This window comes from Rhinolophus ferrumequinum, chromosome 27 (genome assembly GCF_004115265.2).
Source record: "Rhinolophus ferrumequinum isolate MPI-CBG mRhiFer1 chromosome 27, mRhiFer1_v1.p, whole genome shotgun sequence".
Taxonomy (NCBI): Eukaryota; Metazoa; Chordata; class Mammalia; order Chiroptera; family Rhinolophidae; genus Rhinolophus; species Rhinolophus ferrumequinum.
Genome location: NC_046310.1, coordinates 16,631,469 through 16,657,356, shown reverse-complemented (window position 1 = coordinate 16,657,356; position 25,888 = coordinate 16,631,469). Strand labels below are relative to the sequence as shown.

The 25,888-nt window shown below is 35.4% G+C and overlaps 2 protein-coding genes across 2 annotated transcripts in view; both read left to right on the top strand.

Annotated features, from left to right (window-relative positions):
• Positions 1-25,888, top strand: part of CATSPERE (catsper channel auxiliary subunit epsilon) — an 81,460-nt gene that overhangs the window by 21,895 nt on the left and 33,677 nt on the right. The window contains exons 9-11 of the mRNA XM_033099352.1: positions 6,590-7,082; positions 13,666-14,143; positions 18,343-18,785. Of these exons, the coding sequence (XP_032955243.1) occupies positions 6,590-7,082; positions 13,666-14,143; positions 18,343-18,785 (1,414 nt within the window). The remainder of the gene's footprint in view (positions 1-6,589; positions 7,083-13,665; positions 14,144-18,342; positions 18,786-25,888) is intronic.
• LOC117018413 (transcription factor Dp-2-like) lies at positions 23,779-25,284 on the top strand. Its single transcript, XM_033099353.1, has 2 exons — positions 23,779-24,877; positions 25,088-25,284. Exons 1-2 carry the CDS (start codon positions 23,901-23,903, stop codon positions 25,269-25,271), a joined length of 1,161 nt encoding a protein of 386 aa, XP_032955244.1. The 5' UTR covers positions 23,779-23,900; the 3' UTR covers positions 25,272-25,284.

The following is a 25,888-nucleotide window of genomic DNA, read 5'->3' as shown; positions in this document are numbered from 1 at the left end:
GGTATACAAGGGCCTTCCCACAGAGCTCTAAGAAAGCAGATGCCTTCTAAGGAGATGGCTAAGAAGTTCAATTCATGGATAGAGTAAAGGGTGCCATCCAGAGAGAGAAAATGTTTGTGAAACTAATAATAATCTGGACCTAAAATTCCTGCTAGTCTTAAACAAGTATTTTATAAAAGTTTGGGAGGTAGGGAAGAAAGCACTAACACAAGCAGATAATTCCAGTCCGAAGCAGCAAAAGGCAGTTAGCATACCCAAATTCAGGCAAGGGAATATGTGAGAGCGGACAATTAGAGGCTAATCTCATTCATGAACCTAGATGCAAAATCCCGAGTAAAAGTTGAGCAAACGACATCTAGCAATACATGAAAAAAAAGTATGACATATGATTGAGTCCACTTATACCAGAAGTGCACGGTTAGTATACTATTTTTTAATTTTTTCATGTAATTTACTACATAAACAGATTAAAGGAATAAAACTACAGGTCATTTCAATAGGGACAGAATAAAGCTTTACTTAAAAATTAGACTGTTCTTTACCTTACATCATATATAAAAATAATCTCATAAATAATAATATGATATTAATCTCAGAAGACATACAAATGAAGGGTTAAAATGAAAAAAATTTAGAAAAAGATAGAAGAATATCTTCTTCTATCAGGATAGGACAGTGATTTCTCAGGATAGTGACTCAGGATAGGAAGTGATTTCTATAATAAATCAAAAGGTAAACGTTTGCTAAGGTAAACACTTGCTAAAATCAGCTCATCGATAAGTACATGAAATGGTCAAACTTACTAGTAATCAAAGAAAAATATTAATAGCCCAATGAGATCCATTTTACACAGACCAGATTGATAAATACATTAACATTTTAGAAGGTTGTTGGTGGAAATGTCTCAGTCTGTTCAGGCTGCTGTTTAGCAAAATACCATTAACTGGGTGGCTTATAAACAACAGAAATGTATTTCTCCCAGTTCTGGAGGCTGGACGTCTGAGATCAGGGTGCCAGTGTGGTGGGGTGAGGGCCCTCTTCTGGGTGGCAGATTTCCTGTTGAACCCTCACTGGTGGAAAGGGCAAGGGAGCTCTCTCTCAGGCCTCTTCTATATGAATCCCATTCATGAGGGCTTCACCCTCTTGACCCACGCACCTGCCTAAGACCCCACCTGCTAATACCATGACTTTGGGCATTAGGATTTCAACATGTAAACTGCGGGGAGAAACAAACATTCAAACCATAGCAATATGCAACAATGGGAACACTTACACACATTGCTAGTAGAAGTGTAAATGGGCACAACCAATTTGAAACATAATTTTACATTATGAGGCAAAGATGAAGATGCACATACCAAAGGTTTAGCGTTTTAATGCCAGTGTATACCCTAGAGAAACCTAGGCACAGGTGCCCTTTTGTGTAAAAGTATATTTGTAGCAGCATTGTTTCTAATAGCAAAAAGAAAAAACAATCAAAACTCTTAATTTTTATGCATAGATGGATAAACATTCTGTGATATAATCATGCCATAGAATATGAGTATATACATTCCACAGCAGTGAAAAGTGAATCAAATACAGCAACACAAATCAACATAAGTGAATTTCACAAATATTGAATGAAAAAATAAGTCACAATAGAAAAATACAGTATGATTCCATTTTTATAAAGTGCAAAAACTCGAAAAACTAAATAATATATTGTTTAATAGTACATATAAGTGGTAAACTAGTTTTTTAAAGCATAGGAATTAACCTTGTATCCTGAAACCTTGCTATAGTTGTTTATGAGTTCCAGGATTTTTGTTTGTTTGTTTGGTCTGTTCTTTGGGATTTTCTACATAGGTGATCATGTCATCTGCAAACAAAGAGCATTGTATTAATTCCTTTCCAATCCTGTATACCTTTTATTTCACTTTCTTGCCTGTGTTAGCTAGCTCTTCCAGTATGATGTTGAATAGGTGGGGCAAGAGGAGATATCTTTGCTTTGCTCCTCTTCTTGGAGGAAAGCATCTAGTTTCTCACCATTAAGTTTTTTGTTTCAGTTTGCTTTTGCTTTTGGTTTTTGTAGATGCTCCTTTATCAAGTTGAGGAAGTTCCCCTCTGTTGCTAGTTTGCTGAGAGTTTTTATCATGAACGAATGCTGGATTTTGTCAAGTGCTTTTACTGCATCTATTGATATGATTACATACTTTTTCTTCCTTAACCTGCTGATGTGATGGATTACATTAATTGATTTTTTTAATGTCAAACCAGACTTGCATGGGACTTGGAATAAGTCCAATTTGGTCACAGTATATAATTATTTTTACACATAGTTGGATTCAAAAGGTCTGTAGCTTCATCTGTAATGTGTTTATCTGGTTTTGGTATCCTGCTGATCTCATAAAATGAGTTGGGAAGTGTTCCCTCTGCTCCTGTTTTCTGGAAGAGATTGTAGAAAATTGGCATCATTTGTTCCTTAAATGTTAGAATTCAACATTGAACCCATCTGGGCCTGGTCCTTTTTGCTTTGGAAGGTCATTAATTATTTCTCCAACTTCTTTAATAGATATATCCCTATTCACCTTATATCTGTTTCTCCTTATGTGAATTTCGGTAGATTGTTTCTTTCAATTGGTCCATTTCATCTAAGTTATCAAATTTATGGGCATAGAATTGTTCATAGTATTCTTTCATTATCCTTAAATGTCCATAAGATCAGTAGTGATGGCCTCGCTCTCATTTCTGATATTAGTATACTGTGTCCTTTCTCTTTTTTCCTTAGTTAGCCCAGCTAGAAAGTTTTATCAATTTTATTGAACTTTTCGAAGAACGAGCTTTTGGTCCTAATTGATTTTCTCCATTGTTTTTCTGTTTTCAGTTTATGGATTTCTGCTCCAATTTTTAGTACTTTTTTTCTTCTTCTTCCTTTAGCTTTATATTGCTTTTCTTTCTCTAGTTTCCTAAAGTGGAAGCTTAGATTATTGATTTTAGATCTTTCTTCTTTTCTAATGTATGCATTTAATGCTATAAATTTCCCTCTAGGCATTGCTTTCCCTTCATCCCCCCAAATTTTGCTGTTGTATTTTTATTTTCATTTAGTTTGAACTATTTTTAAACTTCGCTTGAGATTTATTTTTTGACTGATGTGTTATTTGGAAGTTTATCATTTAATCTCCAAATACTGGGGATGGGATTTTTCCAGCTAACTTTCTGTTATTGACTTCTGGTTTAATGCTATTGTGGTTTGAGAGCATACCTTATATGATTTCGATTTTTTCAAATTCTTTAAGTTGTGTTTTATGACCCAGGATATGGTGAATGTTCCATGTGCATTTAAAAAGAATGTGTATTCTGCTGTTGTTGGGTGAAGTGTTCTTTAAATATCAATTCGATATGGTTAATAGATGGTGGTGTTCGGTTCAACTATGTCCTGATTTCTGCTGCTGGATCCGTCAGTTACTAATAGAGAGGTGTTGAAGTCTCCAACTATACTGATGGACTTTTTAATTTCTCCTTGCATTCTTCATTGTTTAATAAGGCATATGGCAAAACTAGTTTTTAAAGGCGCAGGAATGTGAACACGAAGGCAAACACAAAATCAGGCCAGTGATTACCTGCAAGCAGGAGTGGGAGAAGAGGGAGAGAGGGAGAGGAAGAGGGACATATAGGAAATTTCCAAGGTATTGGTAATGTTCTGATTTTTGATCTGGGTGACTAGTACACAGGTATTCATCTTAGTGTTATTCTTTAAACTGTGTGTGGCACATACTCTTTTATATATGTGATACATTAATAATAAAATTATTAAATTAATTATATATTTTAAAATATGAATAAAATATACATATGTAGAGAATATCAGAGGTCCATTTAAAAAACATTGTCTTGGATGCCATAAAATACTGTCCACATGATTGATCAATCTGGGTTTAGAAAAGATTATCCCTATAAAAGATATATCTTGTGGTCAAACAAGAAAGCAAAGTAGAACATATAGTTCATGGACAGGACTCGAAGGACAAGTAGAATACAGAGATGAAAAAAAGGGGATAGGTGCTCCAAGAGAGAGGAAGAATACAAAGCGTTTTGGAAGGCAAAAAGAAGGAACACACCTGAAGTATATAAAACTGAATATAAAACTGGCAGTATATAAAACTGGCAAATAAAACTGAATAGAAAAAAATAATGGAGATTCCCTGAAAATCATTTGAAATAGTTTGAATTTTTTCCTGGGCATAATTAAGGGGCCACTGAAGTTCCAAAGCAGAAGATGACTTAATGAAATTCAGTCTAAATGAGATAAATTAAAACATGGCAGATAAAATATATTTAATTTATTTATCTCTGTTCTCTTCTATAGTCTCACTAAAATAACAGGGAGAAAATTTTTTAAATTTGCAAGCCTATAAGGAAAAACAATGGGAAGGAACACAAGAACAGAAGATAGAAAGCAGAGAGAGAAGTAGTAACTGACTTAGAGCACAGAAATTCTGTTAGTTAATAGCTTGCAGAAGAAAATGCTAATGTGATGGGAACTCCCAGTGTGTCATCAGTCCTATTCTCCAGCCCTGCTCCGTGAATATGGAAACCTAGCATATATCCTCCTGGAAAGACAGAAGAGAACTCTTCTTTTGATTAACTGATCAGACCTACTTTAAAGAACTTAAGTTTGGAGTTGAGAGGGCAGAAGCACAGGTGGGGCACAAGAGGAGTAAGGGGCATCCCTTACAACTGACTCTAAGCTTATTACTGCTTCTCTCTTAAATATTAATGGACAGCCAAAGATCACCAGACAATTACAGAAAGTCTCCAACATGGATGTCAGAGACCTAAATCAATAAAAAGAACAATGGAACTCAGGAAAGAGTGCACAGTAGGGAGCAAAAAAAATTCACAAAAAATATAAAATCATTCTCAGAAATAGAAGGTATTATATACATAAAAGAAGAATAAGATGCTATAAAATGGGAATCAGGTAAGAAAAAAAATTGAAAAGTGTATATTCACAATTGAAAAACTAAAAGGTTTGAAAATAAAAATGATAGACATGGAAAATTGAAAAGCTCAGTATGCCCTGGTCAAACCTTGAGTACTGGGTCCTTCCTGGGCCTTGCAGTTAACCAATTTTCCATTTAAAATAGTCACTGATACCTGGTTGTAATGAGGCTGCATGTGTGAGATTATTATACAACCAGTGGACAATGTAACAAAATGGTACTGGCGATTTTTAAAAAATGTACTGAAACCAATGTTAAGAGTAAATGGTGTCGCTTGCAAAATGCGGTAATTGCACTGAGTTTCATGATGGCATGGTTTAGTGCACAGAAGTTTGGTGACAACCCTACAATTGTCCCAACATGGGTTCCTCTTGACCTGGCAAGACCTCATTGTGAGTGGGCAGATTGCCATCACCACCAAGCCAAGGATGTATTCATTGAGGAAGTAGGAAACTAAAGAAGCATCTATTGACCATCCTACATTACAGCTTGATGTCTCCTGGATTGGCCTGCTGAGAAACGCTCCTTAGAACTTTCCATGATTTCTAAGATATATGTGAGAGTGCTTGTTTTCACAAATTCCACTGTATGTCTACTTCAAAAGATAGACCCAGCCCTGTCAAAATTTAGAATACCAAGAAAAAAAGGGAAGATCCCAAAAACTCATGGAAAGGCAACCCATTTAAAGAACAACAAGAATGAATGTTTCATCTGACTTCTCATTAATAAACCTAAATACAGAAAGACTGGAGAAAATGCCCTCAAAGTTCTGAAGTCTCTACCTAGCTAAATTAGCAAGCAAGTCTGTTAAAGATATTTTTCGACATTCAGGGTCTCAAAAAATTTTATGTTCATATATCCTTTGCAGAGAGATACTAAAGAATTGTGCTTTAGCAAAACAGAAAATATCAAAGCATTGGATCCAGTAAATGGTGGAATCAACCCAGACAATAGTGAAAGGAAATCCTGGGAAACAATTACTAGATTACCTCTGTATTTACCTATGGAAAATGTTATGGAGTGCCATTTCAGCTACCTATTGGAAAACTTAGAAAACTAAACAAATTTTCAAAATAAAATAATTATCAACTCTAGGGAAAATATTATAAATAAATAAATGTATATATAGTTAAAAGAAAACATAATCATAGTACATAACTAGCTCAGTAGTAAACAATATTTACATAGTAATAACAATATAATTAATCACTATAGATTTAGCTAAACACTGTGACATTAATTTGAGAGAAAAGATATATCAGTAGATATAGTTCATGAGACATACATCTTCATCTGTCATCTAAGAAGCCAATAGATAATGTATAAAAATTATATATTAACAGAGCTCTATAGGAATATTTGAGAATATGAAGACACATTGCAGAAGAACATTAAGAGTCAATATTGTTTTCCTTTGGGAACAAGAGTGAAGAATGAGGAGAAATGGGGCAGTGGTAACATTTTAATACTATTTGATTTATTTTACCCAGATTTATGTTGATTTAAAAAAACTTAAAGATGATAAATGCCTGCACTGTGAAAGACGGATGAGAGAAGAGAAAGAGACCATTTTATTCATACATGTTCTATTTTTTGCTTCTTAGGGCCTGGCAAATCTCAGTGCCAATGTCAGCAGAAGATGTAATAAAGGAGATCAAAGGATATAAAGTGGCTTTTCAAGATTGCTTTATTGCAGATACTCTTTTCCTGCTGACTTTTCCTTTGTTGACAATACCCGAGATTCCTGGCTTTTTACCAATCTCTTCACCACGTGGTAGTCAGTTAATGTCAGACTGGAGTGCTTGTCTTGTTTCCTCTGCTATTGTGGTAGCCGATATGGAGACCTTTCAAACAAACGATTCATTTCGTACTTGGACCAGAATCAGAGTGCCTCCAAACATTCTGACTGATGACGAAAGACACAGTGTGTCTGACGTGAACCTATCCCAGGATGGAATATTTTTTCTAATAAGAGGTACTCTTTACCTAAAAAATATTACCACATTTACAAGACTGGGGAGCAATGAAAACCTTCCTGAAGATGGAATTATTGGCATTACATCAAGAAAATGGTGTTGGTTAAAATATTTATTGAAGGTTAGTAAAATAGTATATATATATATATATATTAGTATATATATGTGTGTGTATATATATATGTACACACATATGTTTATTACACCTACACATTTAGATATACTTACCATACCATTTAATTCAGTGATATATATATATAACGGACTATATTATGCAGTTTTCTGCAGTTATTTTATTTATGATTGTAAATAGATCTATCTTCCTGACCTAACTTCTCAGAGACCTCTTTACAGAGATGCTCCTCCAACAAAAGAGAATAAAATGAATCTTATATATTATTACGTAGAGTCATTTAGTCATATTATGGGAGCTTTGTTTTACCTTGACATTGGCAAAAGATCAAAACAATTCTTTTCCCCAAACAAAGACTCCATGTGTTCTCAACAATGAATTAACTCTCATTTCTGACAATATCATGAATAAGATATCCTTAAGCTACTGCATTACAAAACATCTAAAGTGCTGCATAAAAAATTTAAACCTGCTTTTAAGCACATAGCTGGACTTATGTGGAAGTAAGGGAAATTCTGAGAGGAGAGAGGGCATCTTGGAACACTAATCCAGAGACATAAGCAAATTCCAAAATCTCAGCTGCCCAGAAGCCATGTGCTGATCCCAGATGTTTAGACCTCTGGTACTTGAAAACAAAGCCTTGGACCTGAACAAGATAAATCTATCTCAGCTTTAACTCATAAATAGTGAGAAAAGGTCTATCTTTAGAACTCACGATCAGATGCGAAACCCACATGCACTTTGGGGCACAAATACCTATGTGATTAAAAATATATATATAATAATAATAATAATAATAATAATAATAATAATAATAATAATAATTAAGCCTGGTGCCAAGCAGAAGCAAATACAAATTCTTTCCAGAGGAATAAACCCTAAAGTCAGGTTTTGAAATAACATTCTGACAAAATTGAGCTCACGTTCAAAAATGTCAAAGCATATGAAGAAACAAGATGCCAGGGAAGTCAGCAGAAACAACAAAGAGCAGAATCATTCCTACAAGGATATCAGCTATTGGGATTGACAGATATAAAACATCTTTATGAGATTTAAATAAATCTCATAAGAAAATGGAAATCATAAGGGGAAAAAATAAATCTATCAAACCAAGGCAACTAGTAAAACTAAAAGTAAGGAAGTCATTACCATAAAATTTAGGATAGTGGTTATCCTGGAAAGGAAAGATGTAGTGATTGGGAGAGATCATGGGTGGTATTTGGGAATTCTGACAATATTCTATTTCCTAATCTGCATAGTTATTACACAGCCTTCTACTTTGTGATAAATCTTTTAATGACATGTATTTCCTATTTGGTCCATTGTATGCAAATTACAATTTTTAAAAATTTTATATGTAAAGATAAATGTTAAAATATTATATTTCATGTAATAAATGTAGATAAAACTAGTAATTGAAATATTAAATTCAATGGAAAGCTTACATAGAAGATTGGATACAAGAAAAATTACTAGTGCATTGTAAATTAGATAAGAAAAAATTAAAATGAAAAACTGAGAGAAAAAGTTGTGGAAAACAAACAACAATAAAACAGGGTAAGAATGGATGAGAGAATGGAAAAGAGAAGACCCAACATATATCCAACCAGAAATCCAAAATAAAAGATTAGAGAGAATGGGAAAGAGCTGAGAATTTTTCAGACTTAAAGACAGATATTAATCCTTAATCCTGAAATACTAATAAATTCCAGTTTATATAGGGAAAAAGAAAACCCACTTAGACACAAATTAATGAAATTGTGGTGTATCAAAGACTAATGAGACATTAAAAGTATTCAAACAGAAAAGACAAATTGTAAACAAAGACAATAAAAACAATTAGGATCAATGGAGAGAAGATGATAGTGAAATACTGAAATAACTGAAATAAAGTTAATGTCAACCTAAAATTATATACATCCAATGAAACTATCCTCTAGAACAAGAATTTTAAAAATTATTTTGAGAATCAAAACCAGAGATTTTGGAATTTAAATAGAATAGCTACAGTAACAATTTATTAAATTTTCTCAATGGCAGAATGGAGATGACATGACAGAGGGAACTGTTAATAAGATGGAAGTTACATCGATAGAAATTTTCCAATCTAAACAGTACAAAAAATTATCAAAATTGAAGCAAAACTCATAAACCTGTGGGACAAGACCAAACGGTTTAACATTCATATCACTGGAGTCCAAGGAAGAGAGTAGAAAGTGTACAATGTAGAAAACAAAATCTGGATATACAATGATGAGAAACTTCCCATGTTGGGCAGAAAATATAAATTTATGAACCATAAAGCTCAACAAACTCCAAACAAAATAATTGCAAAGAAATTCATAAACTACTGAAAACCAAAAGGGGAAAAAAGCTTGAAAGCAACAAGAGAAAAATGACATCATACATAGGAAAACAGTGACTCAAGTGATGGTATATTTCCCATCAGGAGCCACAGGTGACAGAAGGCAATGGAGCAATATTATTAAAGTCCTGAAAGAAAAAAAAGAAAAGATCAACCTAGGATTCTATTTCCAGACAAGAATATCTTTCAGGAATTAAGGAGAAATAAAGACATTCTTAGATAAAGGAAAATAAGAGAATTTTTTACCAGCAGACCTGCTCTAAAAGAAATAAATGCCTAATGAAGCTTATCAGGTGGAAGAGAAATGGAAAATTTAAAACCTCAGGAGTAAATAAAAACAACAGGAATGGTGGACATGTAGGTATAATAGATTTTTATACCCTTAAGTTCCTTAAAATATGTATGACAGGTAATAGCAAAACTTAAAACATGTAACACTTTCTGGTGGGAGTTTTAATTTATGTTTATATAATATGACAATTACAACATAAATAAGGTAAAGGAATCTATGGGGTAGTGAGATTTCTTCATTCCACTTGAAATCTTAGTTTTAATTCTAAGTAGGCTGTAAAGAGTTTAAACACCCAACAGATAAATTAAAATGGAATACTGAGACTGTTTTTTCCAAATAATCCAAAAGCAGGCAGGAAAGGGAACCATAGAGATATAAGCCAGAGGATACAAACAAACCAATAAAATAGCAGAGCTGAGTATAAGCATGTCAATAATTTCATTAAATGTAAATGACCTAAAACACTAATTTAAAAGCACAGATTGTCATGTTGGATTTTTTTAAAAGACCAAGTTGTATGCTTTATATAATAAGTCCACTTTAAATATAAAGATGTAGTTGGTTTAAAAGTAATACAATGGAAAAGTATATACCATCAAACACTAATTAAAAGAAAGCTGGAGTCACTTTATTAATATCAGACAAACTAGGAAAACAATCAGGAACAAAAAAGGCATTAATATAATGATAAAAGGGTCAATGCTTCAAGAAGACAACAATCCTAAATATGTATGCACCTAACAACCAAGTTTCAAAATACGTGAACCAAAATTAATTAAATGGAATAAAGAAATAGATAAATCCAAAAATTTATTGGAAGATTTCCACACTCCTGTTTCAGTAATAGATAAAAATAAGCAGAAAGAAGATCAGCAAGGATGTACAAGAATAAACAACATAATGGGTCAGAACAACTATCACCCATCAGTGTAAACCAGACTGCCACATTTTGTAAATAGTTTCATTGGAACATAATCATGCTCATTTGTTTATGTATATTATCTCTAAATGCCTTTGCACTATAGCAGCACTAATGAAAATTTATAATAGAGACTATGTTGCTGCTCATGCCAGGTGGCCACAGGCAGGGAACAGGCTATGACTGAATGTCTTCCAGGAGGCCCAGATCTGGCATGCCCGGTAGCCAGCTTCAAACAGAGCCAGGGCATCACCCAGCAACCTCCAAGGATGACAAACCCAAAGGGCAGACTGGGCAGGTACCACAACCCTGCTAAATGAATCCTTTTCCATAGAGTCAGTATAGCACAGCAACTCCTCCACGGTAGTTATGGCCCATCCTTACAACCAATCAGGCTGAGGGTCAACCCCTCCTATTGACGTGCAAACAGCAACTAAGGCTCAACTATAACAAGGGTACATACAACCCAAATAAGGGACACACCTGCAGCACCTGGCTCAGGTGACCAGGGAGACTGTGCCACTGGACCCCACAGGACACGTACTACATAGGCCACGGTACTAAGACTGGGAGGCATAGCAGCCACACCTAATACATAGAAACAAACACAGGGAGGCAGACAAAATGGGGAAACAAAGAAACATGTCCCAAATAAAAGAACAAAGTTCTAGAAAAATAACTAAACAAAATGGAGACAAGCAATCTACCAGATGCAGAGTCCAAAACACTGGTTATAAAGATGCTCGATGATCTCAGGGAGTACTTCAACAAAGAGATAGGAAACATAAAAATGGAGATAGAAACCATAAAAAAGAACCAGCCAGAATTAAAGAATGTAATAACTGAAATGCATTCGAGGGAATCAACAGATTAGATAAATCAGAGGATTGAATCAGCAATTTAGAAGAGAAGGTGGGTCCGGCCCGGTGGCTCAGGCAGTTGGTGCTCTGTGCTCCTAACTCCAAAGGCTGCCGGTTCGATTCCCACATGGGCCAGTGGCCTCTCAACCACAAGGTTGCCAGTTCAATTCCTCCAGTCCCACAAGGGATGGTGGGCAGCGCCCCCTGCAACTAAGATTGAACACAGCACCTTGAGCTGAGAGGCCGCTGAGCTCCCGGATGGCTCAGTTGGTTGGAGCATGTCCTCTCAACCACAAGGTTGCCAGTTCGACTCCCGCAGGGGATGATGGGCTGCGCCCCCTGCAACTAGCAATGGCAACTGGACCTGGAGCTGAGCTGTGCCCTCCACAACTAAGACTGAAAGGACAACAACTTGACTTGGAAAAAAAAAAAAAGAAGAGAAGGTAGCAGAAAATACCTAATCAGAACAACAAAATGAGAAAAGAATCCAAAAAAATGAGGATAGTTGAAGGGGCCTCTGGGACAACATGAAGCGTACCAACATTCACATCATAGGAGTATCAGAAGGAGAAGAGAGAGAGCAAAGAATTGAAAACCTATTTGAAGAAATAATGACAGAAAGCTTCCCTAACCTGGCCAAAAGCTAACATGGCTGAATGGATAAGAAAACAAGACTCTTACATATCCTGCCTACAAGAGACTCACTTCAGATCGTAACTGGACAGAAAATGATATTTGATGAAAATGGAAACAAACAAAAGCAGGGGTAGTAATACTTATATTAGACAAAATAGTCTTTAAAACAAAGACTAGAACAAGAGACAAAGAAGGACTGAATAATCACACTTCAGGGTATTTGTCCAAAGAAACCCAAAATGCTACTTAATGGGAACATGTGCGTCCATATGTTCATTGCAGCATTGTTTACAATGGCCAAGATGTGGAGGCAGCCTTGGTCTCTATTGATAGATGAACGGATAGAGAGGAGAGGGTATGTATAAGTAATGGAATATCACTCAGCCATGGCAGGGAATGGGTTCTTGATATTTGTGGTGGTATAGCTAGACCTGGAGTGCATTGTGCTGAGTGGAGTATGTCAGGCAGATGCAATGTGATTTTGCTTATATGTGGAAGCTAAAGAACAAAATAAACAAACAAGACAGAAATAAACTTATGAAGAACATTTTGATGGTTGCCAGATGGGAGAGGGGTTGGGGAAGCGAGTGAAAAAGAGGAAGGGATTAAGAAGTACAAATTTGTTGATACACAGTAGTTATGGGGATGTAGGGTATAGCATAAGGAATACAGTCAATAATATTTTAATAACTATGTATGGTGTCAGATGGGTACTGGATTTATTGGCGTGATATATGGGAGGAAGGGTGGGTGGCAGGGTGAAAAAGGTGAAGGGATTAAGAAGTAGAAATTGGTAGTTACAAAATAGTCATGGGGATGTAAAGTAAAGTATAGGGAATATAGTCAATAATATAGTAATAATTACGAGATGTTACATTTTAAATAAAAATCTCTAAGAATTAGAAACAGCTGGGGAAGGGAGACAGAGGAGAAGGAGGACCTTGGCTCTCTAAATGAAATTAGACATTGAATTTCAGACATAGCCGTCTCTGAATGGCCTTTTTCTCTAACAGATTGTGTCCATAAAAAGGTAGTATTGATTTGATTAAGGTTTTAAGATCTCTCTTCTTTCTATCTAATATTTAAGGAAGTTGGAATTCCAAAAAATTATTTAAATTCTGAAGTGTCCTTATATCTTGACCTTAGTAAACATCATGGTCAAAGGAGTATTCCTGGATAAAGAGAATAAATACATAAGAAAAGGGAAGGCTGATGCTCTTTGAGGATTTAAAAGTAAATTAAGATTAATTATTTCTACTGATAGAAACAGTACGTAAAAGAATAAAATTATTGAAAAAACCTTACTTTTATGGTTATATGTAATATGACATATTTCTATATCATGTATTTCTATGCCTGAAGTTTTATTCGGAAATATACTAAAAATTAAATCTTAGTAATTACTGTTTTATTTTTAAATGTAGCAAGTTAGAAGACAGAAATTGTTAGGACTGTCCCTAAAATCAGAGATTTTCTAATTAATTTCAATTTTGTCACAGGATACCGAAAGAAGAAGTAGCATGGCAATCTGGACAAGAAATGAAGTTTATCTTGGATATACTTCTCTTAACTTTGTCAAAATAATTACTACTAAAAAACTGGGGAAAATTCTAAATATATCACCAGCTGCTACTCTGACTATACACAATGTTGAGTACACAGGCCACCCTTTGGAACTTGCCTTGTTATTAAATTACTGCGTTACATGTAATGTTATTAAAAAAATTTACCTAGTGATATATAACGAAGATACAAAACAGTGGGTGCACCAAGACTTTGCATTAACTGTCACAACTGACAGTTTTATAATTCCATATTTTCTATATTCAGCACTGCCACAATTAATACTATGGGACAAACATAGAATCTACTATTGTTATTACAATTTCACTGATTTTGGAGTTTTACAAACACCTACAGAATCTGGAAATCTATCAAGATTATCACATGACAGCATTATTCATGATGTTTTAATAGGTGAGATGTTCTCATTCTGCAAAAATTACTCTAGATTTCATAATAGACATATTTCTTAAGAAGATGTAACAATTTTAAATGCACAAACATATGATGCTTTTGATAGGTCTATGTGCACTTCTTACCACCTAAATATGGATATCAAATTCTACTAATGCTAATTATGGTCTCACATAGCAAAATGGCAAACTCAGGGATTTTTTTTTCAGGGTTCATTTTGGTCAATCAGCAGATACCATCTAAGCAAGTTACGTATGCATTTTCAGTGTAGGAAGCAACAGGTGGTGTATTAGTTTCCTAGGGCTCCTACAACAGAATACCACAAACTGGGCATTTAGTTAGTTTTAGTTAGTTACTTAGTACTTAGTTGCTTATTTATTTGTTAGGCATTTATATAATTTACACAGTGATCCCACCGATTAGTCTAGCATCCCCCTGGCATTATACAGAGCTGTTGCAACATTATTGACTATATTCCCTATGCTGTACTTTACATCCCCATGACTATTTTGTAACTACCAATTTGTGTTTCTCAATCCCTTTACCTTTTTCACCCAGTTCCCAACCCCCTGCCCCTCTGGCGATCATCAGTTCGTTCTCTGTATCTATGAGTCTGTTTCTGTTCTGTTTGTTCATTTATTTTGTTCTTTAGGTTCCACATGTATGTCAGATCATATGGTATTTGTCTTTCTCTGTCTTATTTCACTTAGCATCAAATCACTCTTGTTAAACAACCCTTACCCCACAGATCTGAAATGCCACCTTTAATATGTATTCATTCCTCCTGTTAACTGAGTTCAGTTTCTAGGCCATTTTGTTTCACTCATCTTTCTGCTCTACATTATTTTGATTACTGTAGCCTTAATCACCTAACACACTATATCATTTACTTATTTTCATGTTTATTGGCTGCCTTTCCTGGAGGGAATAGAAACTACACAAAAGAAGGATCTTTCTGTTTTTTGTTTTGTTTTGTTTTTATTAATGTCTCCCTGCCAAGTGTCTAGGAAGTGTAGCCATAGTAGACAGTCAGTAAATACTTAACTGAATAAATGATTGCATATTTGCAATATTAGGTCTTCCCAACCACAAATGTTGTATTTCTTCGTTATTTTTATTTTCTGTGATTGGTCTATTCAAATCTTTCATCTCTCTTGAGTCAATTTAAAAAGTTTGTATTTTCCTAGAAAATCATTCTATTGAGATTTTTAATTTATTAGCAACGGTTTTAAATCGCATTTTAATCTTTAAATTTCTCACATATTTGGAATCGTATTTTTTTTTCTCATTTATAATGATGTTTGAGCCCCATCCTTTGTTAGTTTGGCTTGCAAGATATTGTTTATGACCTTGGGGGATTTTTGTTTTTGTTTTCTTTTCCTTTCAAAAGGACTCGATTTTATTCTTCAAATTTACTTCCTTTTTTCATTATTTTGTCATCGATTCTTCACTTCTCCTTTCTTTTTGTACCTTTGATGTTCTGTTGCCTACTTCTTAAATGAAATTAGTTCATTTATTTTCAGTCTTTCTTGTTTTCTAAGCATTTAAAGCTATGGATAAGCATAAGGCAATGAATTTTTCTCTGTATGGCTTTAGCTGCATCCCACAAACTTTTATATATAGTGTTCTTATTCTCATTATTTTTTAAATCATTCCTAATTTTCATCTTAACTTCATTTAACCCAAAGTTCATTTAATAATGTTTTTAATGAGCAGTATGATTGGCAAAAGAGAGGGTGATGGAAAGCACACAAAAAAGGGCATCTAACCCAGATTTATGAGATCAGAAAATTCAGCATGGATTAAATGACTTCTAAACTGAAACTAGGGGGAGAAAATATATTAGAAAATTTAGATCACTAGTCAGGATAGCGGATTGAGGTAGCAAAGACCTGGAGGTGGGAGAGACCAAGGCAACTTTGTAGAACTGAAATTAGTTCAGAATAACTAGAGAGCAGAGTGTGAAGCAAAAAATAGTAAGAAATAAGATTGTTTAATGAAAACAGGGATCATATCACGAAACGACTTGGACATTCTATAAAAGCCTAAAACAATGTATTTTTTGTGAGGTTTTATATTTTATCTATCATCATATTACATATCTTACAATTACTTTATTCATTCGACAGAGATATATTTTATTATGTCATCCACCCACAGTTTTCTCTCCTGCCACCTTGTGAAATTTCTAGAAACACACACAAAACACAACAGGCCAAGGATTTGGTAAGCCTGGATGGCTTTATTGCCAAAAGCAAAGAAAACAAAATGGAATGCAGAAAGAAATCGAAGTTATATGAGAAAATTTCCTAGTCACTGGATTGCCCAAATCACTGTGGCACCATAATTCTGCCCCTCACAACATGGCAAAACTTGAAGGGTTACTGACATGAAAACACTGGTGTTTGATTTCCAGTGTGTGTTGCCTCAGCATTAAAGGCATTTTACCCTTGCGGTTTTACTAATATATTCTGAAAAATATTTCAAGCTTCATATTAATCTTACCTGTCAGTGTAACAATTTCATGAACATTATTATATTGTCAAATTCCTACTGGTATTATAACTATATGGGAGCTTAACTATAAGGAAAGGTATGTTGACACTGATACCTTATTAAAGTATTCTGATCCTAAAAATATTGGCGTTTCTCATTTAGAAGTTTAATTAGAATTAAAGAAAGTATATCCCTAGAAGCTGTACATAAAGAATGTTGTATCTGGAAAGAAAGCTGTGAAATCAACTAGTTTAACTGTTCATTTTACAGATATGGCTATAGAACCAAAGAGGTTAAGAGACGTATTATCTATGAACCTCTATGACTTAAGCATAATACTGTATTAAGAGAAGAAAATGTATTGTTATTTACAGAGTGAACCTGAAGAGGTGTCAATTCTACCCCTATTCCTTCATCCCAATTGTATTCTTCTGCTAGAGCTACCATAACAAAATACCACAGACTAGGTGGCTTAAACAATAGAAATATATTTTCTCATGTTTCTGGAGGCTAGAAGTCAAGATCGAGGTGTCATCAAGGTTGGTTTCTGGTGAGGACTCTCTTCCTGGCTTCGAGAAGACAGCCACCTTCTTACTGTATCCTCACATAGCCCTTCCACTGTGTGCATAGAGAGAGAGAGAGAGAGATCTGGTGTCTTTTCCTCCTCTTATAAGGACACTAGTTCATATTGGGTTAGGGTCCCACCCTTATGACTTCGTTTAACTTTAATTGCCTCTTTAAAGACTCTACCTCCACATACAGTCACAATGGGAGTTAGGGCTTCAACATATGCATTTTGGGGGGATGTAATTTAGTCTGAGATGTTGCCAGAGGCTCACAGGGATGTCCAAGAGAGGACTCAACCCGGAACAGCAGTGACCAGGTTCTTATCTCCGCTCAAAAAAGAATTCAAGAATTCAAGATGTAGGATAATGCAGGGAGTGTATTAAAGTGAAAGTATACACTTGAGATGGAAATGCAGGTGAACTCAAAGACGGAGTCATCCTGAGGAAGCCCTGATCAGGGCTTTTTATACCTCCAGGCTCAGGACTTGGGGATGTGACATTGATGTGGCTCATCTGTCTCCTCCCAGTAGGTGGTACCCTCAGTTTCCTCCTCTTTTGATCTCAGGAACTGTCATGGCATCAGGTGCATGATGGGAGTCGCAGTAACTGCAATATGAATGACCTTATAATTAGCTAAATGTCAGTCCCAGTCATGGATACTGCTCCTGCCAGATTAAACTTGTTCTTGTGTTTCTCTAGCCACAGGTGCTGGATACAGTTTCTTATGACAATGTAACTAGGGAGTTGCCTCATGTTGTATCTGGAGGCGGAGATCCATTTCCTAGACTACTTATCCTGCCTCAGTAACACAACACTTCCTAATAATGCCATTCCTGTCATGCTCATTATTATTTAACACACTCACTCTTTTTTCTCTGTAAATGATGTGATACATAAAAGTGATACAGTGAATGCCAGGAGAAAGGTATCCAGGGGGGAAAAACTGCTCTACTCGGAAGCAGAAGTTATCCAGCATTGTGTAAAGTTGTAGGTTTGTGCCTCTGCACTCTAGTTTTCTCAAAGTACATAAATACTCCGTCATTATAAAAGAAATTATTTTGGTTAAAAGTGCACTTAAATAAAGCAGCATGGATTTATGGTTACTTAGAATAACACACTTGTGTCCTTTTTTTCCAGATTATTATGGAAATATTTTGGTAAAAATGGAGAATAATATAATGTTTTATTTCAAGATTAATGTTAGAGATGCAACAAAGCTACATCTATGGACAAATAATGCAACAAAATCATCAATTTTCTTGCATACATCTGCTGAAATCTCTCTCTTACATGTTTTTGACAATGGCACAATACATCCACAGGAATATCCCTTAAAACTGGAAGCACAAAGTGTAGCTTTCAAAACAAAAGAAAAATGTCCCTTCATGGCATTTTATCATAATACTTCTCATATTTATTACCTTTTGGACAAGGGACAGAACCTGTCAGTTTGGGTTCAAATAGTCTATCCAGAAAACATCGGTCTGTATATGATTGTGGAATCATATGGCCCAAAAATATTAGAAGAGAAACATCATATTCACTATGAAATTGCCTTAGGATACTGCACTAAAACCATGGTAAGTTAATATTTTAAAATTTATTATTTTGATTTTAATAAATGTAAAAGTATTAACGTTTTTAAAAACAGATTTCCCTTCTAGGCCTGGAAAACGTTGAGAAATATACATGCTTTTAATAAATAACAATAGGACAAGCCATTATTAATTCCTGAGCCACAATTTTCACTCTCAATATCCAAGAACTCTTTGCACCTAAAATACATTTCTGCAAAATTCTGACTGTTAATTCTACTGTTTGCTTCCTTTTTTTTTTCCCCAATGCCTGGCTTTTCTGTAGAGTCCTATCTACTATCTATTGTAGTATAAAACCACCCCAAAACCTAATTGTCTCAAACAATAACCAAGTCTGTGAGTCAACAATTGGGGTTGTGGGTATCTGGGCATTTCAGTGGGTTTCATCTGGGTTCATTCATGAGGCTGTGGTCATCTGGTGGCTTGTCTGGCACAGTATGACCTAAGATGGCCTCATTCACATGTCAAGTGGTTGCTGCAAGCACTGGCTTGTTAGTATAAGGGGTTTCAGCTGAAGCACTTGTCTCTGTTCCATGTGGTTTCTATCCTCCAGACTAGACATGACTTCTTTTCACAGCAGTCTCAGGGCAACGTTCCAAGATGGTGAGAGCAGAAATCACAAGGCCTCTTGGGACCTAGATTTGACCTCATTCTAGTCATCAGTGCAATTCACAAGACCATCCCAAATTAACAGGATGGGGAAATAGACTTTGTCTCTTAATGGAAGAACAGCCAATGTATACTGTAAAAGGACATGCATATAGGAATGGGAGGGATAATTGCAGCCATCGTTGCAAAAATTCTATCACAATAGGTGTTACGTGTGCTGGGTATATTGTTTTGTGTGCTACTTTTCCAATTACTGTTATAGCATAAGCATTTTATGTGTTACTAAAATGTCTTCCCAAATATTGTGTATTGTATTCCCCACTTCTTTTACCGAACTCAAGGGGTTCAAGGGGTTCACCGCTTGGGGTATTCTATTCAAGAACAAGTCATGGTCGTCATTAGGTAGTTTTATTTACTTGTAGCAAGTAAAGGAGACAGAGGATTCACATCCAATGCTCTGTCTCCCTAAAAGGAGACTTAGCTATTGCTTACATACATTATTTGGTTACTTATATGTTGATTTGTTCTTTGCAATTGGCTACACTTATCTGGTTGTTTCCTGGCAAGTTCATCCTGTTTACAGCTACAGCTGCAGAATGCTATGCTACATTTTATCCTTCAGCAAGAATAGCATTTAGTTACAACCACCCAGACCTTGAAACCCTTGCCTTATCAAACACTTCCTCTTCTAGGCCCGCTTCCTTAAGCTTATGTAATAGTGGGCCTCTTAACTGATACAAAGGCATGAAAGTCTTCAGGTAATTTTAAAGTCTGTTGAAGCTGAGAATCATAAAAACTGAAACTGATATATGTGAAACATTTACTTTAACTTAAATAAATGAATATATATTCATTAGTCAGTCTTTTAATACAGGACCACAGACTTTTGTTTGCTTGTTTTTAAATAAGTCCACTTAGGGAGTTCCTCATCTCCTTTCTTGTATAACCTTATTCATGATATTATCATGCCTGAGTTCCCATTTCAGTCTCTTTAAAATAGAGGGGAAAAAACTTAAAGACACTTAAAACAACCAAAGTTCTAGATTTTTATAATTTTTTTCAGTCTTTTACTGTGATCTGTCTCATACCTAATTCAGCAATTTCTTTAGTGGGTTGCTTTATCAAAATTTTCCAAAGCAACTTAGTTTTCAGGGAAACAATACTCCCTTTTTACAGGCATACACTCATATTTCATTAGTCCATAGCATTTAATTCCACAACTACAATAATAACGCAATTCGGCATTAACAGATATGGAAACAAATAAAGCTGATATAGATTTGCATACAGTGACATGGATAGATCTTAAAACAGTGTTGGGTGAAAAATAGTGTTCAGTGATTAAGAGGCTGAGGTATATCATGCTTGTTTGATATATGTTATTGGGTATCTTTGTAGCCTTGTAAAATGAATAATACTTGTTTGATATATGTTACGGGTGCCTATTATGGGGGAAGGGTATGGGAGAAGAAGATACAGGGGAAAATTACAATAAATAAAATGAGACAGGATTGTGTTTCAAGAAACAAGGAGTATATGTAATTAACTTTTCTGAAGCTAAAATACCCCCTCCTTTCAGAACAAAAACAAAAGATTTACACTTTTCCTCAGCCCAAGGAAATTTTCTTTGATTATCCCCGATCTGTATATTCATACACTCTTATAGGATTCCTTTTTAAGAATTGGATGTATAATGTATGTTTGCCAATTTGAAAGTCAGCCCATCAAATTATGTTACCAACCAAAATATGCAAATGACCAAGGACAATGAAAAATTTGTGTTTTAATAAAATACTGGCTCTATCACTAACTGATGACATTGAGAAGTTTTTGAATCTGTGCCTTAGTTCTCTCATCTAAGTAATGATAAGAATAATTATTTTGAGGATTAAATAAATTAATATGTATATATAGGACTTAGTAAGCACTATGTGTATATGTTACTACCACCATATTTGAATTCTAGGCTCTTTTATTTTTTTACACTTAACATCTCTGAAATATGTATGAGTCTTACATCCTATGGCATCTTAGATTTGATGAATATTAAGAGTAGTATGATATAATAACCTTGTATATAATATAACTTTGCTTATATCATACTTGTATCACTATAACTTCTCAGGCTAATTATTAGCTAGCATGGCACTAAGCATTACAGCTAATCATTCATTTTTCTAAAAAATTGAATATAATACTCATATACCAAAGTGGATAACTTTAATTTTGAAAAGTTCTTAATGCTACTAGCTACTTTCTCAGTGATATTTAAACCAAAAGTTGTTTTGAAATTTTTAAAATTATTTTTTAATATCTTAATTGAGCTAACTTCTTTTCTAAATTGAGATATAATTGACATATCATATTATACTAGTTTCAGGTATATAACATAATGATTTAATATTTGTACATATTGTGAAAAGATCACCAAAACAAGTCTAGTTAACATCCATCAACCCACAGTTACAAATTTTTTTCTTGTGATGAGAACTTTTAAGATCTACTCTCAGCAACTTTCAAATATACAATACAGTATTATTAACTATCGTCATCATGATGTACATTATATCCCCATGATTTATTTATTTTATAACTGAAAGTCTGTACCTTTTGACTGCCTTCACCCATTTTGCACACACACACACACACACACACACACACACACACCTCTGACAATGACCAATCTGTTCTCTGCATTTATGAGTTCAGTTCATAGGGCTATTTTGGGGTGTTTTTGGTTTTTTAGGTTTTTTGTTTGTTTGTTTCTTAGATTTCACATATAAATAAAATAATAATGCCCTCAAATTCAATCTATGTTGTTGCAAATGGCAGGAGTTCCTTCTTTTTGTAGCTGAAAAATAATAATCCATTGTGTGTATATCACATTTTTTTATCCATTTATTCATCAAAAATCGAACGACACTTGGATTGCAGCCATGTCTTAGCTACTGTAAATAAAATTGCAATGAACGTCGGGATAAGTATATCTTTTTGAAATAGTCTTTTTGTTTCCTTCAGATAAATACCCAGAAGTGGATTTGCTGTATCATATGATTTTAATTTTTGAGGAACCTCCATAATGTTTTCCATAGAGGCTGCACCAATTTCCATTCCCACCAACTGTGCACAAGGGTTCCCTTTTCTCCACCTCCTTGCCAATACTTGTTATCTCCTGTCTTCTTGATAATAGCCATTCTAACAGATGTGAGGTGATATCCCATGATGGTTTTGCTTTGCATTTCTCTGATGATTAGTGATGTTGAGCACCTTTTCATGCACCTGGTGGCCATCTGTATCTTTTTTGTAAAAATGTCTCTTCACATCCTCTCCCTGTTTTTTTTTAATTGAATTGTTTCTTTTTTTGCTGTTGACTTGTTTGAGTTCCTCAGAAATTATGGATAGTAACCCTTTATCAGATTTATGATTTGCAACTGTATTCTCCAATTCATTAGGTTACCTTTTCATTTTGTTGACGTTTTCTTTGCTGTGCACAAGCTTTCTAGTTTGATGTAATTGTTTTGCTTTTGTTGCCTTTGCTTTAGGTGTTAAATCCAAAAAATCATTGCCAAGACCAATGTCAAAAAGCTTGCCACCTATGTTTACTTTTAGAAGTTTTTAATGATTTTGGAACAGGTTCCCTGTTGGGACCCCTACAACAGAGGCCTTGCAATGTCCCTGGCCTTGCCTCTCCCTGTCCTAGAGCTTAACAGTTGATCAACCCCCTCTCTGTGGTTTGAACTTGGAATATCCCCTGTCCCAGTTCCTGAATTTGGAATATCACCTACTTTAGATAATTACCCTGAAACTTATGCTTGCTGCCAGATCACAATACCCCATGCTTACTGATCACAATCTTTATGGCCTAGCATTCTTTCCAGGTTACTGTCATCACTGCTCCTGGGTTGATGACCACATGGAGAGCCACATTGCCAGAGGGGAGGCTCCATGCAGACCCCTGGAACCATCAAATGGCCTCTGGAGGAATGCCCCTATTGTCCCTTAAATATCCCAGGCTGGTCTGAGAATGTGAAGGCAGTTTTTGGAGGTGTTAACCCGCTGCCTTCTCAGACCACCGATGCTCTGATAATAAATGTTTATTCTATGACCCAACTCCTGTGTCAGGCTATTGGCTGAGTGATGCAGGCAGCATGAGCCCCGGACTCGTTGGACCTCCAGGTTCAGTTTAAGGTCTTCCATTCAAGTAACTAATCTTATTTTGAATTGATTTAATATTTATACATATATATTTATCTTGAAATATATAAAATTATATGTATATATATTTAGAGAGAGATCAATTTTGTTCTGGCTAATATGTTGTGATGAGAACAAAGATTTTGTGCCTTTGAAAAATCTTAGCAAGAGTGAGAGGCATGCTTCTTTAGACCAGGTAACATTTCATTTGTTGCATTTCCAGTTTCCAGCACCAACTCACCAACAAAGATTTTACCAAAAACCTTAGAACCAATAAATGTGAATGTTGGACCCCAAATGATTATAAGCACACCACAGAGACTAACCAGTTCAGGAAGTGTTCTGATTGGGAGTCCATATACCCCTGCACCAGCAATGGTTACTCAGACACACATAGCAGAAGCTACTGGCTGGGTCCCAGGTGATAGAAAACGGGCTAGAGAATTTATAGACACTGATTTTTCAGAAAGTAAAAGAAGCAAAAAAGGAGATAAAAATGGAAAAGGCTTGAGACATTTTTCAATGAAAGTGTGTGAGAAAGTTCAGCGGAAAGGTACAACATCATATAATGAAGTAGCTGATGAGCTGGTATCAGAGTTCACCAATACAAATAACCATTTGGCAGCTGATTCGCAGGCTTATGACCAGAAGAACATTAGGAGAAGAGTTTATGATGCTTTAAATGTGCTAATGGCAATGAATATAATTTCAAAGGAAAAAAAAGAAATCAAGTGGATTGGCCTGCCTACCAATTCTGCTCAGGAATGTCAAAACCTGGAGATAGAGAAGCAGAGGCGGATAGAACCGATAAAGCAGAAGCGGGCCCAGCTGCAAGAACTTCTCCTGCAGCAAATCGCTTTCAAAAACCTGGTCCAGAGAAATCGGCAAAATGAGCAGCAGAACCAGGGCCCTCCAGCTCTGAACTCCACGATTCAGCTGCCATTTATAATCATCAATACAAGCAGGAAAACAGTCATAGACTGCAGCATCTCCAGTGACAAGTTTGAGTATCTTTTTAATTTTGACAACACCTTTGAGATCCATGATGACATAGAAGTACTGAAGCGGATGGGAATGTCCTTTGGCCTGGAGTCCGGCAAATGCTCCCTGGAGGACCTGAAACTTGCTAAATCACTGGTGCCAAAGGCTTTAGAAGGTTATATCACAGATATCTCCACAGGACCTTCTTGGTTAAATCAGGGACTACTTTTGAACTCTACCCAATCAGTTTCAAATTTAGACCTGACCACTGGTGCCACCTTGTCCCAATCAAGGTACGTATTTTTTCAGGGTTAGAAAGGCAAGCCACGGAGCCCTGGCCCTCCCTGGAGGGAAGAGCCAGCATGTCATTGCGGGCACAGGTCCTGAGCAGACTTTGGCAGAGCTCGCCGGTGGCACCTCCTTTCCCATGTTTTTACTCCTGTTTTACAAAGCTTAAAACATATGCCACTTAATGAGCCTGTGTGTTTTTAATTGTTTGCTAGTGTAAACCAGGGGTTAGGCCTGGATGCTGAAGTGGCCTTAGCAACTGGGCAGTTCCTTGCCCCAAACAGTCACCAGTCCAGCAGTGCGGCCTCTCACTGCTCCGAGTCCCGAGGCGAGACCCCCTGTTCGTTCAACGACGAAGACGAGGAAGAGGACGAGGAGGACTCCTCCTCCCCAGAATAAAGACAGGAGAAAACCCAAAAAAAAAAAAAAAAAAAGAAAAGAAAAATCTTAGCAAAAAATCTTATTTCAGAGACAAAGTTTATTTACACATAAGCTGGATGCTAAGTGATATAACACAAAATATACAATCTTTTGTAATAAAGTTGAAGGTTGCCAAGGTCATTACATTAACAATAAATCTAGTTCCATGTTCAAGGAAAGAGACTAATATTAACATATATAAGTATGTACAGAGAGTGCCAAAAAAATGTATACACATTTTTAAAAAGGGGAAAAAAACTGTATTAAAATTGTTATACTCAATATGTACTGATAACAAAAGATGAATACAATTCACAATTGACTTCTGCAATTACAAGAGATGCCCAAAGCGGTTCCATCAGTGCAATTTTAATACAGTTTTTTCCTTTCTTAAAATGTGTATACATTTTTTTGGCACCCTCTGTATATAAAACAAAGAACTACCATAAAGTGATTTAAGGAGATGGGGATTGTAGTTACAAATATGCCCCAGATGGAATAAAATAGCAAGAACATATGCAAAAAGCAAATGGACATTTTAAAAAAATCACCAAAAACAACAGAGGAAAGGTTCAGGCAAATGATTCCTCAGTCTC